At 39.5% G+C, this 24717-nt stretch overlaps 1 protein-coding gene across 1 annotated transcript; it reads left to right on the top strand.

Moving 5' to 3' along the window:
• The first annotated feature begins 783 nt into the window (after window positions 1–783).
• spata13 (spermatogenesis associated 13) lies at window positions 784–24662 on the top strand. The gene is made up of 14 exons (XM_079601306.1): window positions 784–1284; window positions 12085–13515; window positions 14993–15031; window positions 15789–16247; window positions 18726–18870; window positions 19019–19137; window positions 19394–19573; window positions 20565–20750; window positions 21774–21953; window positions 22038–22270; window positions 22373–22502; window positions 22815–23187; window positions 23271–23345; window positions 24101–24662. The coding sequence occupies exons 1-14, from the start codon at window positions 1276–1278 to the stop codon at window positions 24280–24282; spliced, it is 3741 nt and encodes a 1246-aa protein (XP_079457432.1). The 5' UTR covers window positions 784–1275; the 3' UTR covers window positions 24283–24662.
• Window positions 24663–24717: the final 55 nt, after the last annotated feature.

The raw sequence follows: 24717 nt of genomic DNA on the forward strand, positions 1-24717 counted from the left end.
GTGGCAGTGTTGCACTGTTCATAAATTATAAATGTACTGTATAAATGTAGGCTAAATGTAAATTATGACAGGAGTTCAATTCCGATATAAGCAGCTCTACAGCAGATAATAGTGTCATTATTCAGCTTAATTCAGAACATTGTTGATTCAATAAAGTTCAAAATCTGTGTCAATATAAATTTTTGTTCTTATAAACTCTGCAATATGCCTATATTCCATAAAAGAACTGTTAATTTTGAGGCTTCAAGGTCATGGGTTGACTGCTTGTGGGATATATTTGGATAAACATCTGCCAAATGTGTAAATAATATACAGGCTCGTTGGAGAATTAAAATTTTCCCTTTGGCTAACATGTGCTTATCCCACTGCGTGTTAAAATAATTTTGCACGTACAATGAAGGTAGAAGGCCATAGTATGGCCAGTTAAGCAACTAGCATACACTTAGCACTGTGCTAAAACCACTGACTCAACACAATTTAGCATCCATAACACACTGGCATCCAATCTGGCGACTTTTGCGCTGACAAGCAGCACTAACATTTTTCTAAAGAAAATCTAAAAACCCTTTTTATTAATTTAGTAGGTAACGTTACTAGGCAGGGCAGAATATAAGCATAATGTATTTGATTTAATGGCTGAAACAGGTCTGCGGTCATGATAGTCAGGACATATTGAGGAGATTGTTTTCTAAATGTTAAAACAAAAATAATTACAGGACACTGTGTGATATCAAGCATATTGATATCGCTCTGGTGATTTTGGCTCGCATCCCGTGGGCAAACTACAAACCGCCCTGTTTCTCCGCCCCGAAGCAATCAACGCAACAAGTGCAGTGATGCTGTCCAACACTGTCGCGACGCTGCCTGGAGTCATGCCTCTCTGACTGAGCTTTTCCACCGCAGCGAACCAACTTTAAATGTTCAACTGAGGCTGTTTTGACCTGCAAATCTGCTTCGTGTCCGGTTGGTTTCGGTCATGTGCCGTTAAATTGTTTGAGGGAGTGCTCGAGCCACACTTAATGGAAAGTTTTCCGTCCCGGTAGATCTGCGACTACGGGGTGCTTCTTCTTGTGAATCACGCACCAGACGAAATATTGGCTGATTTTTGTTCACTAAGTACTTTCGCATTCATCACTGGTCTGTTTAACGATTTCCGCTAAGTTAATATGCGTAATTCGTCGGACATTGGACTGTCGGAGGAGTTAGCAGCGGCTGACGATTCAATCGAAGCCGCACAACTGTTGTGACACCGGGCCAAGACACCACTCAAGAAGTATGATAAAGGTAAGAGTCCGCGTCTAAATAACACATAATTTTGGGGTTTATTAAGAGGGGAGATATTAATATTATTTGTATTATTGTTAAAATTAGACTATATATGTCACGTGAATTTAAAAATGTGCGTTCATAAGTTTATCAGTACTTTATCATCGTGCCAGTGCCGTTGGGTTCAAAAAAGAAGCTGAAGGGAGGAGGGGGTATTGTGTATGCGTTACTATCCCACTTGTTGCCATAGCGATGTGGGGGGTGTTCGAGCGCGCAAAGCTTGTGGGAGATCGGACTCGGAGAAGACGAGGAGGGGGTTGGTTGGGGTGGCGAGGTGCTTCTTAAAGAGCTTTATAGAGAGACTGAGTTAATTAAACTCACAAATAAACGAGAGCTTTTTTCTTCTGTGGAAAAATCCCAACTCTGTAATCTCCTTCATTCTTTCCAGCAGCCCGCTCTTAAACCTGAAATATTTGTTTTGATCTGTACTGCTTGAAAGGGTTTCTTTGTGGTGGAACCAAAAGGGATATTTTTCAGCTATGTAAAGAAACTAATATTTCACTCAGTGTTTTATAAATCTCTGCTTTTCAGCCAGGGACCCGGGGCCCACTAGGGGTCATCAGCAACACTGCTGGAAAGAGGGGAAAAACGGCTTAAACCAGGTTAAAATGGTATGCTGTGTTCTTAACTGGTTTAGCTGGTCTCACAGTCTGGCCAAGCTGATGTTTAGCTAGTTGGTCAACTCTTTTAAAACCAGCTTGACCACACTGTAGGAGACCAGTACATTTTATTTATCTACCTGAAGTGAATTTATTTATTTATTTGTTTATTTATCAGTTACACTACCCTAATTAAAGTGTCTTTGGTCACCTTGCATTATTTCTTTTATTAAAAAATATTACAATGACATGAAATATTATATAATGAATATATTCATCGATCAAAAAGTGTGGGAACATACAGTTTTTGAAGCTTCTGAAATACAGAATATAATCAAGGTTAATTACGTTAATCTACATAACGTTTGAAAACAAGCAGCTTTGTCGTCATTACAGCCGAAGCACCAGAATTAAAGTATCTTAGCCTACATGGGGGGCCTTCGAAACATTGTCTTTGACAGCAGGGGTCCTCGGAGTACAGAAGCACTGTTAGAAATGCCCTGTAAAATTGATTACCTTTAGGTTTGTAAGCGACCAATTTCTCATACTTTAATATAATGTCTAAAGTCCACCACATGTTTGTCATGTGCAAGCCGTGTGCTGCAGTCGGCATTATAATTTATAACCGATAAAAGAAGCTGGCCAGAAAAAGAATGTCACTGAATTTGCAATTCACGATAACAGTTTGTTAGAAGTACTATACCCAGCACTTTTGCTTCTCTAAACAATTGCGTTGCTTTAAGATATCAACACGCCTGTGCTGGAATGCACTCCTCCACACATAATGAGAGAGTTTTCCTTATCACAAGACACGCATAAGGAACTTTAATGCCTCACTGGGTGCCTCCTAAGCCATGACTGCCGTAAATTAAGACTAAATCTCACTTCCCACCCCTCTTCTCAATGATCTCACTCTCTGATACCACACAAATGCATTCATGTACTGAGTGTTTAATGGTGTTTTGCCATTAGAAAGCATTTTCTTGAATGTGCTTTTGTATTAAAGTCATATTAGCCATAAACAATTCCCTGAATTCTATGCATGCATACATCCTAAAGGGACAGTTCATGCAAAAATAAAGATCTGTCATTATTTACTCGCATGTCGTTCCAAATCTGTTTTCTGTGGAAAACAATAAATTTTTTGGGAAATATACTGGCTGCTCCAAAATGACAAATACAACGCCATCATAAAGGCATGTTCACACCAAGAGTAATAACTATAACGATAAAGATAGTTCTAAAAATCATTCTAAATATAAAAGAACAGCAGAGTCCAGACCACAACTAACGATAATAAGGGCACAGTGGAACGATATCATTGGATTCACTTTCAGAACGTTTTTTTTTCCAGCTGATGAACGATAACAACAATAACAGCCAATCAGAATCCATCCTGCTTTGAAGATCTCAAGCATTTAACGCATCAGATGACTATGCATGCATTATAATAAACAGAACGTTATCGTCCGCTGGTGTGGGCGTTACTAATAGCCTAGTTATCATTATAGTTGGCTACAGTTATCTTGGTGTAAATGGGCTTTAAACATACCATCAAATTGTTTCATATGACTTTTGCACTGTTTTACAAGTCTTAAGCCCCTTTCACACAGAGATTCCGGAAAATACACGGATAAAGTGACCCGGGATTTGACCCGGGTTCGTTTGAAAATGGTTCATTCACACTGCCAGTGATTTGCCGGAATCAGAGAGCGCGTTCACACACAACCCGGGTATGTCCCGGATAGACGCGTGACGTTATGATGTGACGTATAAGGTACGCACGCTCGATAATTTTTTTTCGGATTCGGTCGTACACTAACGCATCACGTACCGTTCCACAAAGCTGGCGAACGATCTCAGCTTCGGCGCGGATTGCAAGGAGCTCTCGGGTCTCTGCTTCAGTCCAGTTTGCAGACATCTTTTCGTTCTTTCTTGTATCGATGACGAACACAAACTTTCTTCTAACAGAGTAACAGAGTCGCACGATAACTGTCATTGCGAAGGCTCGTGCATCATCACTACGACACACCCCTTACGGCATTTGTCCTGGCTTTTGTTCACACAGCGCGCGTTCCGGGTCTGAACACGGCAATGTTACTAGGTCCCCAACCCGGCATCGATCCCGGCATTAAACCCGGGTCGTGTTTGCGTTCACACAGAAGGCGTTCCGGCAATTTGCCGGGTTCAAAGTGCTGTGTGAATGGGGCTTTAGAGATGTGATGGGTTTGCATGAGGAAAAGAGAAATTAACATTTATTACATATTTTTTGGTTGGTTCATAAGAGTTCACGAGAGAAGCAGCGCAGTCGGATCTTATTGAATCACAGTTGATGCAATTCACAAACTAGACTGATTATATTCTCGAGGTCAGCTACTGTGATATCTGGCCAGTCGCAATGGTTCACAGCCCACTGCAGACTATCAGTTAAACTTCTTTAAGTCTGTTTCTCACCCAAAGCTATCTTCAGAAGACTTGTAGTATAGTATTGCATCATTTTTAAAGTTTGACCGCTTCAGTCCCCATTCATTGTAATTGCACAAAAAAGAGTAACCAACCAGTATATAATTCAGATCCAGTCCTTTAGTGTTCTACACAGGTTTGGAATGACATGGGAGAGAAAGTTCTGACATTTCCATATAGCTTAGCACTGTTTTTCGCAATTGCATAGACATGTCATTGTTGACGTGTTTTCTACCAATGGACTTGGAGTATAGACAAATGCAGGTCATGAGACAGGTGAGATGAATGTGGTGTCAAATGTAGAATTACTTGACGCTTCCCATGCCTGAAGCAGGCAGGGTGTGTCTGCCTCCTAACTATGAATCTTGTTCTCACTGATAAAAAGGACAACTGGGTTGTAATATGGTAGGTAGTATCAGCAACCAAACAAAAATAATAAATCTTTGATCCCGTGGTCTTACTTTCATACGCCAAACCTATCAGACTGATTTAAGGTTATTGCTTCAATGAACATTTTCTCTCTCTGCATATGTGTGTGTGTGAGTGTGTGTGTTGGACACTATGCAGATATATTGATGCTAGTCCAGACTGATAAAGCCTTATAATCAGATTAGGACAGGGAGAGGGGTGCTGCACATGTTATCATGTGGGTTTGAGCGAGTGCAGTCTTGTCCGAAGGGATGAGGAAAGCTAGAGTCCTTTAGGATTTTCACTGTGAAACTCTTTCAGGAAGGATCATCAACGAGTCAAATGAGATTTTTTACTCTCACTTTAAACATATAAAAACAAGATAATAAATAAGGATAAAAATAAATGGATGACTTAAGGGCGTGTACTGTCGCCAAAATGAAAGGGTAAAAACTTTTTGTTAGTAGTTCAATAAAGAAAGCATTGACGTTCCATAGTGATGTGACAGCATGGCAAGACTTGCTCATCTTGATGGGCAGATCATTAGAACTGGTGTGGTTGGTTATTCTTAGGAATTTGCTTAGTCAGAAAGCATCATTTTGTGCTTATGTGCTTCTATTTGTACACTAAGTCACTCTCTGTGACTTTCACAGGTAACACCTTCATTTTGAAAGGGATAGTTCACCTTAAAAATAAATATCCTGTCATCATTTACTCACCATCATGTTGTTCTAAACCATTATGACTTTTTTCTTCTGTGGAAAGCAGAATATATCTTTTTGATGAATATTTCTGTTAATACAATGAAAGTCAATTGTTTCCAAAACAATGAAAAAGTAATACTGATTTGGTAAAACATGAGGATAAGTAAATAATGACTCTTTTCAATTGTCTTGCACGATTTGATGTAAAATTGCGATTTTTCTAATAGAATTTTTTTTTTTTTAAAGCTCCAGGTTTGGTGTGCTTGTTTGTAGTGCTGCAAACAAATTGCCAAAAATGTTGTGGTTATATATTATAATGACTAAAATAATAGTATAATTTTATTATTACTTCTACTAAATAAAATAATATACATGTAAGAAAAAAAAAATTGTACAACTGAAATTACAAAAGGGATATTTACCTGATCTCGCAGGAACACTTAACTGTTGCGAGGTGCCGATTCATTTCATATGAATTTGTACGATGTGAACATAACATATTCTTCCTTGTGGTAAACCTCTTATATAAGTTTGATGTCTGGCATAAGGAAGCATACATTCTCTATCCTCCTCCGCCTGGAGTTGGAAAATTAGTTTTTGACTGCTGTCCTTTTTGCAACATAAAAGCATGCATGTGTGCGTTCTTTAAGAATGTTGAGTCAGTGTTTAGTATACTTGCATCAGTGCATATTAGTTGTAGGTGTGTTTGGGTGTATAAGAGGCTTCCGTAGGCATGCTTGTTTATGTTTGTCTGAGACCTTGTTTAGGGAGTTTAGTTTGAGCCTGACTCCAGCTGGTAACTGCACAGAGGTTGTTTGAACTCTTAATTAATTCTTACTCCACAACAGTGATGATACAGAGGAGGAAGAGGAGAGAAGTTCAACTTTAAACTCGGATACGTTGGACATGTGAGTAGACTGAGGAGTGACTTGAAAGTTTAATTAATTGCATTCTTTCAAAGCTCTAGTTAAACAAAAAGGTCAGATGGCAGCATGCCTCGATGGAGCTGAGTGCTAATGGGTAGCAGGACTTGAAGTGATAGAGATCAGCATTTGAGTTGAAAATTGAGCTATACTCACACAGCAAGACAAAAAGTCAAAAGGTGCATGTGGTATATACTGTTGTCCCAGGAAGTATTTGAACACTCAAGCCATACTTTTATGTACGAATGTTTGCATTAAATAACAAGACCTCAAACAAAGTGGCATTTATTTTAAAGATGGCAGAAAACACATTTCAAGTAATGCATGTCACAAACATAAGTACAAGTACTTAATTTGCCTTGACACCAGCTGATTTAAAACCATACTTGTTGGCAGGGCTTGACGTTCACTTTTTTGCTCACCAGCCACTGTGGCTAGTGGTTTTCTAAAGTTACTAGCCACTCAGCATTTCCTCTTGCCACAATTTTGACATGGAACCATGGGTTAAAAACTCATGTAGTATGTATTTTTAATACTATCTTATAATTTGGCAGCAGGTATATTAGGCTGCTGTCACTTTAAGACCTGACGGACGCCACAAACCCATTATACTGTTAGACATGCATTTTATTTCTCAACTGTTTACGTTTACTTAAAACACAACTGACTGTGTTTACTTGCATATTTATTTTGTCCATTTAAGTGCAATAAGCAACAAATAAGAACTCAATTTATTTCTGAGAGGCAGCTTTGTGTGCACACTTTGGGTGAGAGCACAAAACTGCGGGGAATTAGTAAAATGATGCGCTATACATGCAATCCCACGCAGAAATTCAAGCCCTGTAACACCAACAATATTCATCCAGGGCAAATGAAACAAGTGAGTGAGGGGAGGCGGGTTTTTGTGTCAACTCGCTGTCGGAGAGATGAGAGTGCAGCTGGTATCGTCTGCTGAAAATGAGTATTGGAACAGTTTCAGATATTTCAATATCAAAAATGTGTATATTTTTGACAACACTGCATTGCACTTAGTTTATTTTTTTAGATGCCTTTTTAAAAGACTACAATTGAAAAATGTATTGTATTATATCAAATTCAACCCGCCGAAGTGGCTAGTAGGAGAAAGACTGTGTTAGACGCCACTGCTGAAATCCACCTGCATTTGGAGGGTGGGCAGGTGTTACAAGCCCTGCTGGTAGGTTAAAATTAAATGAGGAATGGAAAGTTAGTTATGAGGAAGGATGTAGCTTGTTGTGACACTACCACTCAGTTTGATATTTTATGTATAAATTATTTATAACTTGTCTTGTACACAGTGGGTTGACTCTGAACAATTAAATGATGTTTTATTAACAAAGTTCGGGAGGAGCACGTTCAGATAATTAAACCTAATTAAACACATGTGGAGCACATTCAGACAATCAAACCTAATTAGACACGAGTGGACCACACCCTGTTAATCAACCCAATCAACGAGGTAAGAGCTGTATATATACTGCAAAACTACCTCCGTTTGTTGACAGTTTAACAGCATCCCTCCACCACCCCATCTCCTCACTTCTAGTCTAAATACTCTTACAACAACGGGGGAAGTACTCTGAGTTTGGGCAAAATTTCAGAGCTCGGAGCCCTCCCCCGGACAGCACGCCAAATACGCATCTTTACTCTGTTTAATTGATGTAAGGGTGAACTTGTGAAATGATCATAAAATATATAGGGCCCTATTTTAACGATCTGAAACGCAAGTGTCAAAGCGCAAAGCGCAAGTAACTTTGTGGGCGGATCCCGGCGCTGTTGCTATATTCCCGGCGGGATAAATGACTCTTGCGCCCGACGCAAATCTAAAAGGGGTTGGTCTGAAGTAGCTTCATTATTCATAGGTGTGGTTTGGGCGTAACGTGAAATAAACCAATCAGAGCGTCCTCTCACATTCCCTTTAAGAGCAGACGCGCTTGTTACATGGTGGATTGCTATAATAACGGCGGATTTGCCAGCGCACGCCAGGAGCGGTTCACAGCCGAGGAAACCGACGTTCTCGTCAGGGATGTAAAACACAGAGAAGTGACATTGGGGATGATGGGAGAAACCCACCCAAATTAGCTTCGGTTAAACAGGCGTATAATTTGGGTAGTAAATGTGTAGCCTAATCTAGATTTTTTTTTTTTTTTTTTTTTATCTAGATAGATCTTTTTCACATCTTCACGGACACAACAATGATTTCCCTCGTGTGTTAATATTTTTCCTTGTAATAATGTATGATTTGCAAAAATGAAAACTGCTGCATCTGTTTATATTAGAGAATCAAAGTGGATGCGCGTTAACATTATGGCCAAGCACGCGCCCTTAAAATACCACATCACTAACGCGCAACGCGCCACTGTCTTTAGACTGTTTTTTTCCTGGTCAATGGCGCAATTGCTTGCTAAACCTGGAAAATAGCACCATGGAAGTTTTGCGCCGGAACACGCCTCCTCTTTGCGCTGAACCTCCCCCGCGAGCGCAAGTTCATTTCCTAATTTACCGACGTGCGTCTGTGGAGGGAAAAATCCGCTGTGCGCGGGTGCAAAATAGGAATGATACATGCGTCGGTGTACAAAGTCAATTGCGCTGGGTGCAAGATAGGGCCCATAATGTCAAAGGTCCAACGCTTTGATTCTACATGAAGAAGATTTGAGAATCAGCTCAGGGAGTTAAGGCTATGTTTACACGGAAATGGTCTGAAGAGAAAACGCAAAAGTGGCGTTGCGTTATCACTTTTTATTCTGCGTTTAGACGAGCATTATGAGGGGGGAATCTGCGTGCATATGGTGACGCAAAAGTGTGTGAAATTCGATGTAGTACGCACTCCAGGCGGCTAGGTGGCAACGGGAAGCACTGAAAGTGAAAGAGACGCTGACACTGTTTTTCATGTTTAATACGGTAAAGCTGCTGCTTTAACCCTCGGAGCTCTTCGCGTGTCGCTCAAAAACGACAGAATTTTTTTGGTCAATGAAGTTAATGCTATATTTTAGTTTGATAATGTTTTATTTTCCTGTACTGGCGCATGCCTGTGATGTAAATGCGTACGCGACGCCTTCACTGTCTAGCAGACTTTTGCGTTTTTACCCTTTAGACGGGAACGCAATGGTGGAGCGTTTTTAAGATTTCCACTCTGGAGGGTGGTTTTAACTTTTTTGTGTTTTTAAGCCCCAAAAACGCCGTCGCCGTGTAAACGAAAGGCACATCCAATAAAATATTTTTACGTTTTCACCCGCGAGCATTCTCGTGTAAACAGGGCGGATCACATTTCGTCTGTACTGTAAAAAAAAAAATCCTATGTATTTAATTTAAAAAAAATTCACAGCAAGTGCTATGATTTATTTTAATCTGTGTTGTGATTTATTTACATTTGCGATCTTGTTTTGAGAAAATACAATATTAAAATAGGTGTGATTTATTTGTGATTAATCAGTTTATCAGCATATCCTGGTATCTCTGTTAATTCTTACTCTGCAACAAATGGGTTAAAACAGCTCAACTTCCTAAGGTCTACCCCTCTCTCTCACTCAGAATATGGCTAGAAAATCCTGGGCAATTTATTACATTAATCACAATGGATTAGGGGTTTTCATTGCCTAGTCATGCTGCAAAAGCCTTTCATCATAGCGAACATCACACCAGGCAACAACATCCACACCCTGGTAGAGGGGCCTCTCTTTCTCAGGAATTAAAGGAGCACAGCCAAAATCTTTTACAGGAAATCTTATAGCACTCACGGTAACCTACTCATGAGCAAAGCTCTCATGCGACTTACAGACACCCTCCAATTTGCCAGATAAAGGCATTATTCATCCATAGCAGGAATGTTGCAGCTTAATTTTCACCTGTGTGTGGATTAGTACACTTTGAATTACTTCACCTCTCCTGAGTTTTAATATTTCATAGGTCAAGTAATTAGACCGGTAATATAAGGAAATAGTTTAAAGTTCTTTCATAATGTGACTTATCAAAGTTATGGTTATCACAGTGGTGTTGTATTGTTTCATTGTGAAGTGTGTTAAAAGTTAAGATCTTCCTCAGGCGAAACAGTGGGTCATATATTGTCTCACTCCATGTCTCATGTTTTCTTTGTTCCCAGACTTGTTTTAAAGGGGTGGTTCAGGATTTTGGACATCGGACCTCATTTTCAAGTTAGCCTGGTTGTTATTCATCAGTGGAGACAGTTTTCAAAAAATTTCATCCAGTCCTTCCAGTTGCATAGTTCGCCGATGCTAGGCTAGCGCGAGTCAACGGTATAAGCTAGCCTGCCATTAAAAACAGTTTTACCCACTCCAAAGTACACCAAAAGCAAATAAATTATAACGGCAGACTGTCGATGTAAATGTCTGTTGAGAGAATAATGTTAGAAATCAAACTACCCTTTCATTGCATTGCAATAGTTACACTTTGTTCCCTGTATTTATTAGCACAGTCTACAGCAGCGGCGGAGTGATATTAAGTTACCTAGGCAACCGAGAGAGTCTCCACATGACGCAAGTGTATTTACCTGCCGCTGACACTCATCACTACAGAAGCAGAGTATATTTCACTAAGAAATCAACATAGGACTATGGCCACGTTTGAAAGCCATGCCAATGTTTCAGACTTTGGAGACGAGGAATGTGTTTTATTCAACGAACCGTACATGTATGAGCCGGAATACACAGACGAAGAACTAATCGAGATAGATACTAAAAGGGCAGAAATTGAACTGTAACGTTATCTCCACTAACGCTGTCATTGTCATTCTATAAGTTATGAAAAGGGACTAGCTTAATAGATAGCTATAGTAGCCTAACAAAAGTTATTACCTGTTCATCTGCTGTTGGTGCATATGGAAAGACGGCTGGAACTGCATTCCTTGTCAGTGACTTATGAACGTTTCGATTATGGGGTTTTTCAAAGTCGTCTGGTCTAAAATCATCACTACAAATTCGCAACTTTAATAGTCTCTGCCGGTGTCTCGTTGTCCAAGCCAGCAGAAAGAAGCCACAGTTGGTTCCTTTCTGGATCTCTCAATGGAAATTTGTGGAAACTTTTTGCATGACCATCTATTTGGTTTATTTTTACAATTTCGAAATGCACAACGAATCACCATGTTGTCAATTCCTTAGTTTATAATCGAATGTTTTTCAATATCGTTGTTCAAGGCTACTACTAGCTAGCTAGACGTCCCGTCTGTAGTGCGCGCGCTTCTGTTCTGTGTTTACTTTTCGGCGCAGTACTACTAACCGGAGCAAAGTAAAATTCCGCCGCTGCTGAGAAACTAGTTCCTGTAAATGTAATGCGATCATTGAGATGTAAGAGTACCGGACCGGTACTTTGATTTCTAACATTATTCTCTCAATAGACATTTACATCGACAGTCTGGCGTTATAATTTATTTGCTTTTGGTGTACTTTGGAGTGGGTAAAACTGCTTTTAATGGCAGGCTAGCACAGATACCGTTGACTCGCGCTAGCCTAGCATCGGCAAACTATGCAACTGGAAGGACTGGATGATTTTTTTTGAAAACTGTCTCCACTGATGAATAACAACCAGGCTAACTTGAAAATGAGGTCCGATGTCCAAAATCCTGAACCACCCCTTTAAGTTAGTCAGCTTGTTCATTGAGATTGAACTTTCTTCAATCTGGTTCTGCAGGCACCTTCGTCAGACCCGCAGGAATCCTCTCACAACAATGACCTGCTGAGTGACTATTTCACAAAGGAACAGCTGATGAATCCAAGTCTGAGGTCAGGTTGTAGGGTCCAGGTGCAACCGGTGCCATCCGAGCCTTGCTATGAGGAGAACCATCTTAACAGACTGAATTGTCAAGCCCAGTCCGCTCCTGTGATTGCCGATGGCCAGGCCAAGCTGTACCCTTCCAGGACTGTACGTCTGTTTTCCACCCAGACAAAATGTGAGGACAGAGGTCCACCTGTCACGCCACAGGCCTGGTCTGGATTGGCTGGTTTCCGCGTCATGGGCTCTTTCAAAAAACTGCGGACTTCTGTGCTCCAAGGAATACAAAGCCGGAGCAATGCGATGGCAGCCGGTCAGGAGAGAAACATGTCCTTGATGCTTGAGGATGGTGCTAGTTTCTTAGTAACCAAACGAGAGGTCGCAACCAATCAAACCCAGGAATATGACAACGTGACGAATGGGACGTCTCAAACTGGGAAGACATCTTTGGTTTCAGATGAGGAAGATTGTGAGGAGGAAAAAGGTGGGTTTCAGAGGAATTCACACTTCTCTCAGAGTATACGCAAGGCTTATGGGGCAGGACGGATCTCATTGCTTGACATAGTCAAGACAGAGAGCCCGTCCACCAGTGAGCCTGACCCCAGCAGCACTGTGGAATCTGTTGTACCTTGTAAGAACCTTGAGACTCAAGAAAATGTTCTCAAAAGACTAAGCAAAAGTGCGGATAATCTACATGTCTTCAAGAGCCATTTTAGACGCAAAGTCACCTCAACTGAGCCACAGAACCCAGAATGCACCCATACTATAATTCTTCAAAGGACCACCAGTTCCTCATCGGTTGACTCACAGGAACATGGTACAGTTAGGCATCAAAGCTCCATGAGGACGCGAGGACATTTGCAAAAGCTTGTCGGTAGTTTAACAGACCTGACTGTCAAGCGTAAAAACACACCAGACCCCACTCCCAGAGTACCGCTGTCACCTTTCAGTAGGCTACATGATGACTACTCCCGCAGAACGCCCTGTGTATCCATGAGTGGGCGTCAACGGAGGCCTTTACCCACTCCTAGCAAAGCCCAGCAGGCCAACGCTCATGAACACACCCCATCTTTACACCCCGCTCCATCCTGTTCCGCCGTTTATAGCTCCACCCTAGATGACTCTCTGGAGCCTCCTAGCAAAACAACAGCCCTCATAAGTGACTCTGTCCAGGTGGCGGTGTCCTCAACAGGTTTCTGTTCAGATGCCCCAGTCTGTCCACTGGAAAAATACTGTGAACCTATGGAGTGCCATCAAAATGGAAAAAATTCCCACTACTCTCAAATGCCAAAGCAGTGTTCAAGTCCAAGTCAAAAGCGGACAGTCAATGGCCTTAACGCTAACTTGCAGGTAAGACACTCTTATGACCCCATATTGTCACATTTAAAATATTGGCCTATATCTACTGACAACATTTGTGGCATAATGTCAATTACCAAAAAAAAAAAATGTGGCTTTCAATATAAAAAACAGTACAGACAGCACATGTATATTCACAGTTATAATTGACCTACAGTATATTTTTTGCACAATCACGCTACAGTTTGCATCTCTTTGAATGATTAAATATGCATTTGTCAATTAGCCTTGACAAATTGTAGTCTAATTAACATGTATACATTTTTATGTAATCTAGATTTGCTTGTCTGGACTGGTACAATTTTTGTCAGACTAAAGCCTCAGTTATACTTCATTGTCTGCGCTCCGCTCCATTTCCAGCATAGTTTAGTGTGCAAGCCTGTCAAAGTATACGAAGTGCTTAAATCACTTGCAGGTGTCCTGTTGTCTGCAACAACACAAAAACTGGGCTTGTCTTATTGTAATATTCCATGTTCAACACAAGTTATGCAGTCTGTGGCCCAAAATGTGTTTCGGAGCCAGCCATCACTGTATACAGGGAAAAAACTGGACAAAATTTAGTTTGTGCTTATAATGTTACAATTTGTGCCTAGGTTTGCTTGGTAAGATTTGCTGTGCACTTTCATATGTAACTTGTTTGTCTCTCGAGACGATATTGATTACCTGTTTTTGTTGTTGTTTGAATTAGTCTGACTGATGATGAGCAAGATCGGACAATGACTTTTCTTACTGACTGTCAGATTGTAGATGTCAGATGAACCATTGCCATAAAGTCAAAGAGGACATGGTAATCTTATTCTAAACATTTAACTGGAATAGACCAGTTCATTAGTTGACCTTGACCTTAACACAGGAAGTCATAAATTACAGTAGACAGATTTTTTTGTCGAAGCATTAACTTTTGTGCTTCGCGTCATATGTCCACACAGGTGACCCTTGTATCCGATGATGCAACCGCAGCCTGATATGTTTTAGTAATCGATCAGGACAAACTAATGCATTTCATCGCTCTGGCTTGATTAGATCACCCCCTCCAAAAAGTTTTATTGGATGACTGACATCTCATTTGGCAGTTACTTCCTCTGAAGTGTTACATTGCTACAGTGTCACATGGGCTGCACAGCTGTGTGGCACACGGCAAGTAGAGTTAATGATTAGCCGATGTTTATGATTAGCGGGATTGCTTAAACGCAGCTCTTGGACCTGTGGCTGGACACGTATCAACAAGGACAGTGTCTCCTCCCCAGAAGAACAACCCAAGGGCCGAAGTCTAGTAATCAAACCAAGCTAGCTTAGGCGCAAATGGACTCCAGTAGGTCAGGGAAATAAAATAGAAAGATGTAGACAAGCTACAGCGAAACTTTATATTCCTTTTCTATTTGTGTTTCTGTGTGTGCATTGATGTGTTTTTATATATATGCGTTGTGTCTTCCTCACAATGGTGCTGATTTATTGTGTGCCTTTTCAGTGTCTATGGACGGAAGAGAGGGAAACGGATGATCTTGAGGTAAGATCTGTTTTTGTGTGTATTTTATACAGAATTGACTACAAGCTGACAGCAAATTTTACATCAGCACAAACTAGAAAACTTAAATGTGCTTTTTTTTTTTTTGTCAAACAACATTACTGTTCTAAAAATCATATTTCTGAATCCATCTTGTCACTGTCACATGCCTCATTTGTCAAATTGCAAGAATAAAAACCTGTAATTGTTTCATCGTATTCAGTCATTTTCCGCAATAATAATATTGTGATTTTTCAATATTATTTTCTGCAATTATTGCAAATTAAAAACAAACAAAAATACTGTAGTGCATCGCATGTTTTTGTGAAGACAAAGAAAATATGACTACAAATAAAATCAGTGGTCTGTTTTAGTGGTTAAGAAGGTAATATAGTTAATAGTCATTAATGTTGAGTAATAGCTGATGTAAAAAAAGTAACTAGTTACCCAGACAGCAAATCCGAAATCTGGGCCAAAACTGTTGCTGTCTGGGTAGATAATTTGCCTCTAAAAACCACTTTTATTTTTTAATATGACTTTATTTGTTATATGTTAATAATTTATTTTTTATTAATATTTTTATTTAATGAATTATTATTCATCACTCTTTAATGAACTAAAATCTCTTTAAGGTTTGTTTTAGTTTTTGTATTAATCACTGGGTCTTGAACACATTAACGTCCATGGTTAATTTTTTTTAGATCATTCATCAGATGTTGTAGGCCTTGAAGAATAAACTAACTGCTGACATCCCCTCTAGGCTTCATCAGATGACCTAGTCAGAAATGCGTTTCTCAAATGTGATGAGATCTCAGCCGCTGCCTCTTCATCTGTCACAAACAACTGTTCCTCAGAATCCCCCGTGGCAACTCCAACAACACCAAAATCTCCAGCCTTTTCCAGTGACTCTCCCACTTCTGTAGTGCCTAGGAAAAGGGCAGGTCGCTCCAGACCCCGTCCAGTGTCTGACTATGGCCATCTGGCCAGCACAAAGTACTGCATCCCAGAGGAGGACAGGGAGTCTGAGAATATGGACTACACTTCCCAAAAGGACTACAATAGCAATGGCAGCTACATAGAGAGCAACAGACCTGAGAATGGTCATGTGTGCACTCAGACAGAGAGCAGAAAGAGACGTCCCATCTCTATTATTGGAGGAGTGGATCTGTTTTCATCTCCAACTGCTGAGCAGAAGGACGACACTGAAAGTTTGCCTTCTGTAAGGCCTATTGCACTTTTTCTTTCTTCTATATTTTGTTTTGTTCAGTGTCTGCATAATTTTTGCGACATCAAAACTGAGTTACAAAAAAAAATTCAGAATAGATTTCCAAAACACTTCTCTCCATCTTTTATTATTTGGACAAATGATTGTCCACTTAAAAAAAAAAAAAAAATCTTGATTGGCTAACAGTCAGTCTGATTTAATATTATTTTATTTATTTATGCCTGCAAAGGGCTGTCACAGAGACAAGTGTCAAGATGGAAATTACAGTAGCTTTAAGGGCCTTTTGCCTTTTTAAAGGGGTCATGACATGTTTTTTTTTATTTTATTATTATGTTCCCTTAGGTGCAAATATAGTATTACTATAGTTTTTTTTACAAAAAACTTTTAAAATGTAGTGATTTATGACCTTTTCCCACCCTGTTTCTCATCCTCTGATTCTAACAGTCTGTTTTAGGGGTGTTTCCCCTTTAAGAGTTAAGTGTTAACGCCCACTGTTATGATTGGCTAACGTCAGTGCCTATGCATCAATTATTAACGCCCCCAGCCAGAACATTTGCGGATTCGGCTTATTTAAAAAGTAGTTTAAAGTTGTAAATACATTACTTACAGTTTGCGTCGTCGTTGTTGAGCCCAGAATAGTCGGCACGCACTTATCTTTGAGCAACAGTTTTCTGGCAAAGCCAGCATCATTTTGGGATTTGTTCTCAAAACAGTCATCCTTCAAATGTATAGAACAAACGCTTAAACTAACACTGCCGTGACTGAGACGTCCGCAAAAAATAAAGTGCATCCATTTTTCCATGACGACTGGATCTTTCGGCAGCGTATTCAAAGATGATGTTTGTCCACAGCCAGGAACAGCACATCTGCGTGGCATCGTAATTTCTCTGTACACAGACCCACTCGCTGTCCGTCGACTGAACACACGGGCGCGACAATGATAGGAAATGAGCGTAGTTGCCTTGCGCTGAAGGCGGTCATATGCAAACGCTGGTACGTCACTTCGTACCGTGACGTCACTTCTTACCATGGATCCAGAACGAGCTGTATTTAGAGCTTGATTAAATAAATGATTCGTTTATAATGGGGAGGAAGTCTTAAGCTATGAAACTTGCAGGACGTTTTAATGGTACAAAGACCTCTTATATACCAAAAGATCAAGGCAAATTTGGTTTCTCATGTCATGACCCCTTTAATGTAGAGCATTTGAGACCTGACAGGATATTAGAGAAAATAAATTGAGATATGATACAGGCCTGATTCAAACCCATGTGCCTTTGAGTACTACAGCTCACAGCATGTGTCACCAGCATTTAACTCCCACTGTGCCATGGCTCAGATAGGCCTTGTGGACTTTGAAACCTGCTTACATTGATTTATTTTGTGAGTAGATGCTATACTGTATATATACATAAAGACAACAAGTAGGTAACAATTTAGTTAGTGTATTTCGTACAGTGTTGGCTGATGAAAATAATTGACAGGACTATTTTAGAGGTTCTGTATCTCAGAGGCTCAATCTTTAATAAAATGCACATGTTTGGTTATCTAAACACTAATATGGTCCCATTAGGTCTCTCCCTTGGGGTGTAGCATTATGAGTTTATAATGTCATACTTCAGGTGAACTTTTCAGGCCCTGAATGTAACTGCTTTTGTTCTTTAATAACAAATAACAAATGCGTAGCACAGAAAACAGCGCACTGTTTTAATGGTCTGCCATGTTTACATTGTAAGTATTTATACATCATATCAAGTTGGTATTTAGGTTTTTACGAATGTTTATATAAAATTAAGTTTATATATAGATTTTTATTATTGTTTTAAAGTAATGTAAAAGAATAATAGTATTAGTTATTATACTATTCGGTCCCACTTTATATTAAGTGGCTTTAAGTACTATGTACTTACATTGAAATTAATAATTTGATAACAATGGACTTATTGTGTACATACATGTTTTTACATTGTACTTATATATTTTTAATACCTGCATGTAATTACAGCTGTAATTCATTTATGTAATTACATTTGTAATTACACTGTTGACTCTTCCCTTATACCTTAACCCACCCTTTAACTTAACCATACCACCACACCTTTCCCTAACCTTACCTGTATCACACCTCAATAGCAGCAAAAGTGTTTTACAATAAAACATGAACACAATAAGTACATTGTACTTATTTTTCGGTTTAAGTACATAGTACTTAAAGCCACTTAATATAAAGTGGGACCAAAAAAATATATAATCCTGGCAAATATAATCTAAACATTTCTTTGTGAGATTCACCATAAAATTCAATGTTATGCGTGTAATGTTCTGTACTTGGCCGAAGGGACAAGCTAGCGTTTATTATGTCACAGGTCATTGTCCTGCTCTGAACAGTCACTGAACTCTGAATGGCCTGCTGAATGGTGGGCTCCTTTTAAGGCTGCTGATTAAAGTCTAATCTGTCATGTTTTGTTTCAGCCGGTTTCTCGTCCTCCAGTGCCCTCTCACAGAGTGCCTCCATACCGGGCGGTGTCTGCCCGTCTGAGACCCTGCGTCTTCTCCCAAAGCACACCTATCGGTCTGGATAGGATGGGACGGCGCAAAGGGCGCAGATTGCTAAGTGGTTAGTGTGTTTTTGTTTATATGCATGTGTGTGTGTGCACTTGACCTACAAACATGAGGGGCTCAGTGGTGAGATTGTTTTGATGGAGAGGGAATATTGATTCTCTCGTGCATAATTCCTAAGCTCATTCAGTGTGGTTGTATTATAGATGGCAGCTCTGATGCAATGCTCGATGACAGTGTGAGCGAGGAGGACGGCAGCTTTGAAGAACTGACTGAAGGAACACCATATCTCCAACCAGAAGTTGATCTTTTCACTCTCAATCAGGTTGTGAAAATTTTAAAAATCATTTTACGGTTGTTTTTACTTAGACTCTGCTATTCAGTCCAGGTCATATTTTATATTCTATGCATCTTATCAGTTTAATCACATGTTTGTATGCAGAGTTGTTTTAGTGTATATATTTGTGTGGGATGGGGTCACACTTCCAGTGCATGATGTCACCCTGTACTCTTATCATGTAATTGTATCTGACCTTTAGCCTCAATATCTTAGCCTGACTATAATCTTTCTCCTTCTCCAGTACATACACTCAGGCCATGCCGTGTATGCCGAGGCTCTATGGGATCATGTCACAATGGAAGAGCAGGAGCTGGCTTTCAAAGCCGGGGAGGTGATCCGGGTTCTGGATGTTCAGGAGCAGGACTGGTGGTGGGGGATGGTGGGCGACCGCGAGGCCTGGTTTCCCTCCAGCTTTGTGCGGGTGAGTCGCACTGTGAGACTCTTGGAGTAATGAACCTGAAATAAAAGCTAGTTCAAACACACTGAGCTTGAATGTAATAATTAAACACCTAGTAAAGGCCCTAACATACAAAGGCAATGTTGTTTTTTGTTCTACGCTTAGGGGTAAAAGACGTTCAAAATGCCTTTGCAGTGGTATACTGTTAGCAAACATCCCGATGCCATCCACGCTGCTAGAAACAGCGTTTAGATGAATATGTAAATATGTGCGGTGCGCTTTCCTCTCAATCACAAAATAAACGCACAACAAAAATGACCAGTGAGAAAACAGTAGTTAAGAAAGCATCTAATCATAGCAATGTGGATATGTTTGCACAAGCTCTGCAATTCGGTTTTCCAGTCAAGTCACGTTTATTTATATAACGGTTTATACAATAAATAGCTTTAAAGCAAGCAGCTTTACAGTGTTAAACTTGAAAAAACAGTGTCAGTCTTTCTTTCAATTAGAATAGGCTTAATGCTGAACGTCACATGAACAAACAGGAAAACAGGTCTCATTGCATCCACTTGCCAGAGAAGGTTAACGGCTGTAGTTTTGGCCTGATTTTGTTTGAAATGACGTCAGAACAGCTCACTTTTTAATTTCACTTGAACTATGTCAGAGCACTGCACGGTTGCTCCAGGTGACCCAAAAGGAAATATTAGATGTGTCATTATGGAGGCATGTGCTGATTGACCGGTTTGGAGGAAATGAGGGTGTACAGAATGGTGTTTTATTGTTTCGGCTCTAGATTAATGCATTCCATTGTAAATCTATGACTCTTTCAAGATCCAACAAGATGAGTCAATCAGACAGAGAGGCCAGGCCGTAGGTGATTTGATCAACTTCCTGTAGAAGTGGATTAACCAGTTGCCTCAATCACAGTTGTTTTATTGTATTAAAATTGTGCTGCTTCATGGTTACCCTCAGTTTGATCCTCTGGAATTAACCGTAATGACATGTTGTCGTCAAGGTTCGAGTGAATCAGGGGGATTCGAGCAGTGACAGCGTGGAGAGCGTTCCAGATGCGGAAGAGTCCGTCCCATCAGATGCACACAAACAAAACTCAGAGCACAGGAAGCAGATGAGAGCCAATGTGGTCAAAGAGATCATGGACACGGAGCGCGTTTACATAAAACATCTCAAAGATATCTGCGAGGTGAGCCTCCATCCCAGCCATTACACGTTGACCACCTTCTGTAGTTTGTTTTCTGGTCTGTGTACATGCACATCATAAAGGAACCCTTACATTCAATTTAGCCTGAATGGTAATCAGTCTCCTACGCCTATCATTTTAAATATGAGATTATTATTGAAAGACATTTGCCTTCTTTCAAGATAACATTATCTCAGAATATAGGTGTAGTACTCGGAGTAATAACTCCACGCTAGTCGAATGCATACTATTATTACTATCTAGTGTACAGTACAGATTTTTTTGGCCATTTAGATTTTGTTTTTGAAAGAAATTAATACTTTTATTCAGCAAGTATGCATTCAATTAATTAAAAGTGACAGTAAAGACTTGTACATTGATTGTACATTTTTACTTTCTTTTCATCAGAGATTCCTGAAAAGAAAAGAAAATCACGGTTTCCACAAAAAAATTAACTAGCACAACAATTGTCAACATTTATAATAATAAGAAATGTTTCTTGAGCACCAAAAATATATTCAAATAGAAATCTATGTATTTATTTTTAGTTATTTTTTAAAATGTAATAATATTTATATTACTGTTTTACTGCCATGGAGAGCATAGGAGACTTCTTTCCCAAAAAATTTTTTTAAATCTTAAAAATGTGTATACTCTATACTAAGTATTATGATGATGATGATGATGATGATGATGATGATGATGATGATGATGATGATTATTATTGTTTTCACCATTGCATATAATGTAGTTTCACAGCAGTATGATAAAGTGTGGTCATGTGACTTCATCAGATCTATACGGCTCATGTTGACGAATGTCCTCTAGGTATTCTGTGCAAACTTCAAATTTGCATAATAATATCTGAAAATAGCCTGGATTTAGACGGAACCTGTCTCATTGCTGACCTCTGCTGGTCAAATGCTTCAAATATATTTAGTGAAGGAAAACTTTCCAAAGTAATACAAAAATCACTAAATGAATGAAATCATTTTGTTGTTTCATAAAAATCGTTTTTTGTTTCAGGGATATATCCGTCAATGCAGAAAGCACCCTGGCATGTTTACTGATGCACAGCTAAAGACAATCTTCAGCAACATCGAGGACATCTACAGATTCCAGAGAATGTTTCTCAAGGACCTAGAAAAGAAATACAACACTGAAAATCCTCATCTAAGTGAGATTGGCTCCTGCTTTCTTCAACAGGTACCTTTACACACTCAAGAACGTTCCTTACATGCACAAGAACGTTTTTCCTCTCATTTCCTAACATATTTTTCTCTCTGTCAGGAGGAAGGTTTCTCCATATACTCGGAGTACTGTAACACGCATCCTGTGGCGTGTGCTGAATTACAGCGATTGATGAAACAAGGGAGATATAAACACTTCTTTGAAGCCTGTCGTCTCCTACAGCAGATGATCGACATCTCCATTTCTGGCTTCTTACTCACACCTGTACAGAAGATTTGTAAATACCCTCTTCAGCTGGGAGAGCTTTTGAAATACACACCCAAAGACCACAGGTAGCTCATTGTCTTGCAAACACTACTATTCTGAAATATTATTACAAATTCAAAGAACTGTTTTCTATTTAAATGGATTTTAAAATGTAAATTTCTCCTCAGTGACCACGCAGGGGTGTGTGCTGCACATAAAGCAATGAAGAACGTGGCAAGTTTGATAAACGAGAGAAAAAGGAGACTTGAGAGCATCGACACCATCGCTCACTGGCAGGTGGCCATCCTCCACTGGGCGGTCAGTGAAAACGCATATCTACACTGTGGTCAACATTACTTAAACAGTATTTCTGAATTATTCAAGGTAGCAGCCATATCCTCTCTGATCTTTTTGTATAAAGAAATTTGATTTGGCAGACGTGTGCGTGTCTAATGCAATAAGATGTTAATTGGATACCACGTTGATCTGTTTATTAGATTAGTTATTAGTTAATACGCTGGGTCATTCACAGGGCTAAATGTGGCTTTGTGAACAATTTATAGAACAATAATTTCAGGTTTCAAAGCTTGTTTGAAGATTTGAAAGCAACCCTTCTTTCACTTCCTTTAGGGTGATGATGTGTTAGCGCGAAGCTCCGAGCTCATCCACTCCGGCGAGCTCACGCGGATAGTACGACCCGGTAAGACGCAGCAACGCAGCTACTTCCTGTTTGACCACCAGCTGGTGTTCTGTAAGAAAGACGTCCTGCGGAGAGACCTGCTACACTACCGTGGCCGTATGGACGCAGACCTACTCGAGCCAGTCGACCTGCCTGATGGACGACACACTGAGCTGGGCCTGCTGAAGAACGCGTTTCTGCTACGGCACGCGGAGAACCTGAACGTGCTGTGTGTGTTGTGCTGCAAGAAGAACCAGGACAAGCAGAAATGGCTGCAAGCGTTTGCTCGAGAGCGCAGACGGGTACAGGAAGACCAAGAGATGGGTGAGTCTCACGGCTGAAGGCATCGGTAAGGATAGGAATATGCCAGTGAATTCAAGGAGTGCCATTCTCTCTCTTCTTTTCAGGGATGGAGATCACTGAGGCCCAGAGGAAGCAAGCAGTTCACAACGCCAGGAAATCTAAACAAGGCAAAATGAAAAGTATGTCCAGTCTTTCAAACTATCTTTGTGCGGGTTATAACTTATAATAGTTTTCAATTGAGTTTTAAATGTAGTATTTATTTCTAACATATTTTCATTTTAATTCCATTTTAATTTTGTTTTTGTTTTAATTCTGTCATTGATGGTTATAATTTATTTTCTAGTTTCAGGTTTGTTTTTTATCTTTTAAATAGGATTTTTTTTTTTAGGATCACAGATGTTTGGATTTTTGGACTTTTATTTTTTGGAGTTGCTTTTAGACTTTACTTTCAGTTTTCCTTTAGTTTTCATTACAGAGAGTATGTTTAATAGTGGTATTTTATTTTCATTTGTCTTTGCAGTTTAGTTTAGATCTCATTAGTTTTTATTTTCAGTATTTATTTTAGTTTTAATATTTTAGGGCTTCCAAAGATAATGCTCTTAGTACTGGTATCATTTAAAAATTTTAAATTAATGTTAGAAAACTGTTAAGTGTAATTTCTAAATGCATTGTAAAGGTTTAAAGTTTTATATTGTACCATATATATATATATATATATTCATTTTTCCCAGTTATGTTAGTTTCATCGTTTGTCTATTTCAGTTAACAAAAAAGTTTTAATTTTGTTTTGATGATAATGACAATGGGTCAAAAAAATGGTTTAAAAGTCATATTCATGGGGAACTGAATGGAATCGTTACATTTTAATAACGTGTCAAATCACCAACCTAATCTGATGAAGTCATACTCACATTCGGTGTCTGTCTGTTTCCAGAAATGAATTATTCTGGTCATCCTGTTCCTCCCCACCATCAGCCCCTACATCCTCTCCATCAGCGTCATGTGACCGTGCCAACCAGCATCCCCCAGCAGCAGGTCTTCTCTTTAGCAGAGCCAAAGAAGAAACCCTCTCACCTGTTGTACTCACTTGCACGCAGTGCCCTCTTCAGGAAATGACAAAAGAGACACTTTCTGTTTTTATGTCATACTGAAATGCATACACACGAATATGTATATTTATATGCGTACAAGTAGGTATGTGTGTGTAAATTACATGTGTGCCTTAGTATAAAGGCTCATTATTTAGCCTTAACTAAGTCAGTGTGTTAGTATGGGAAGTGTTCGTTATCTTTTTGTGAAGAAGCTGCTTCCCTTTGGGTTTCTCCTGTTTGTCGTTTCACACAAATGTGTCTTTTATGAGTTATATTCAGATTTTTAGCTACATGACTAAATCATTTTATTGCTTTCCCTGAGGCTGGAGCCTTGAAAGGTGTAAAAAATAAAACGGCAAACACTAACCTCTATTATGTTCTGTAAATAAAGTTGAACCAAATATACACCGTCTGTGAATGTTTTCAAGTATATAAATCTAAGGTTTAAATTTAAGTTGCA

Source organism: Phoxinus phoxinus (genome assembly GCF_949152265.1).
Source record: "Phoxinus phoxinus genome assembly, chromosome: 24".
Lineage (NCBI taxonomy): Eukaryota > Metazoa > Chordata > Actinopteri > Cypriniformes > Leuciscidae > Phoxinus > Phoxinus phoxinus.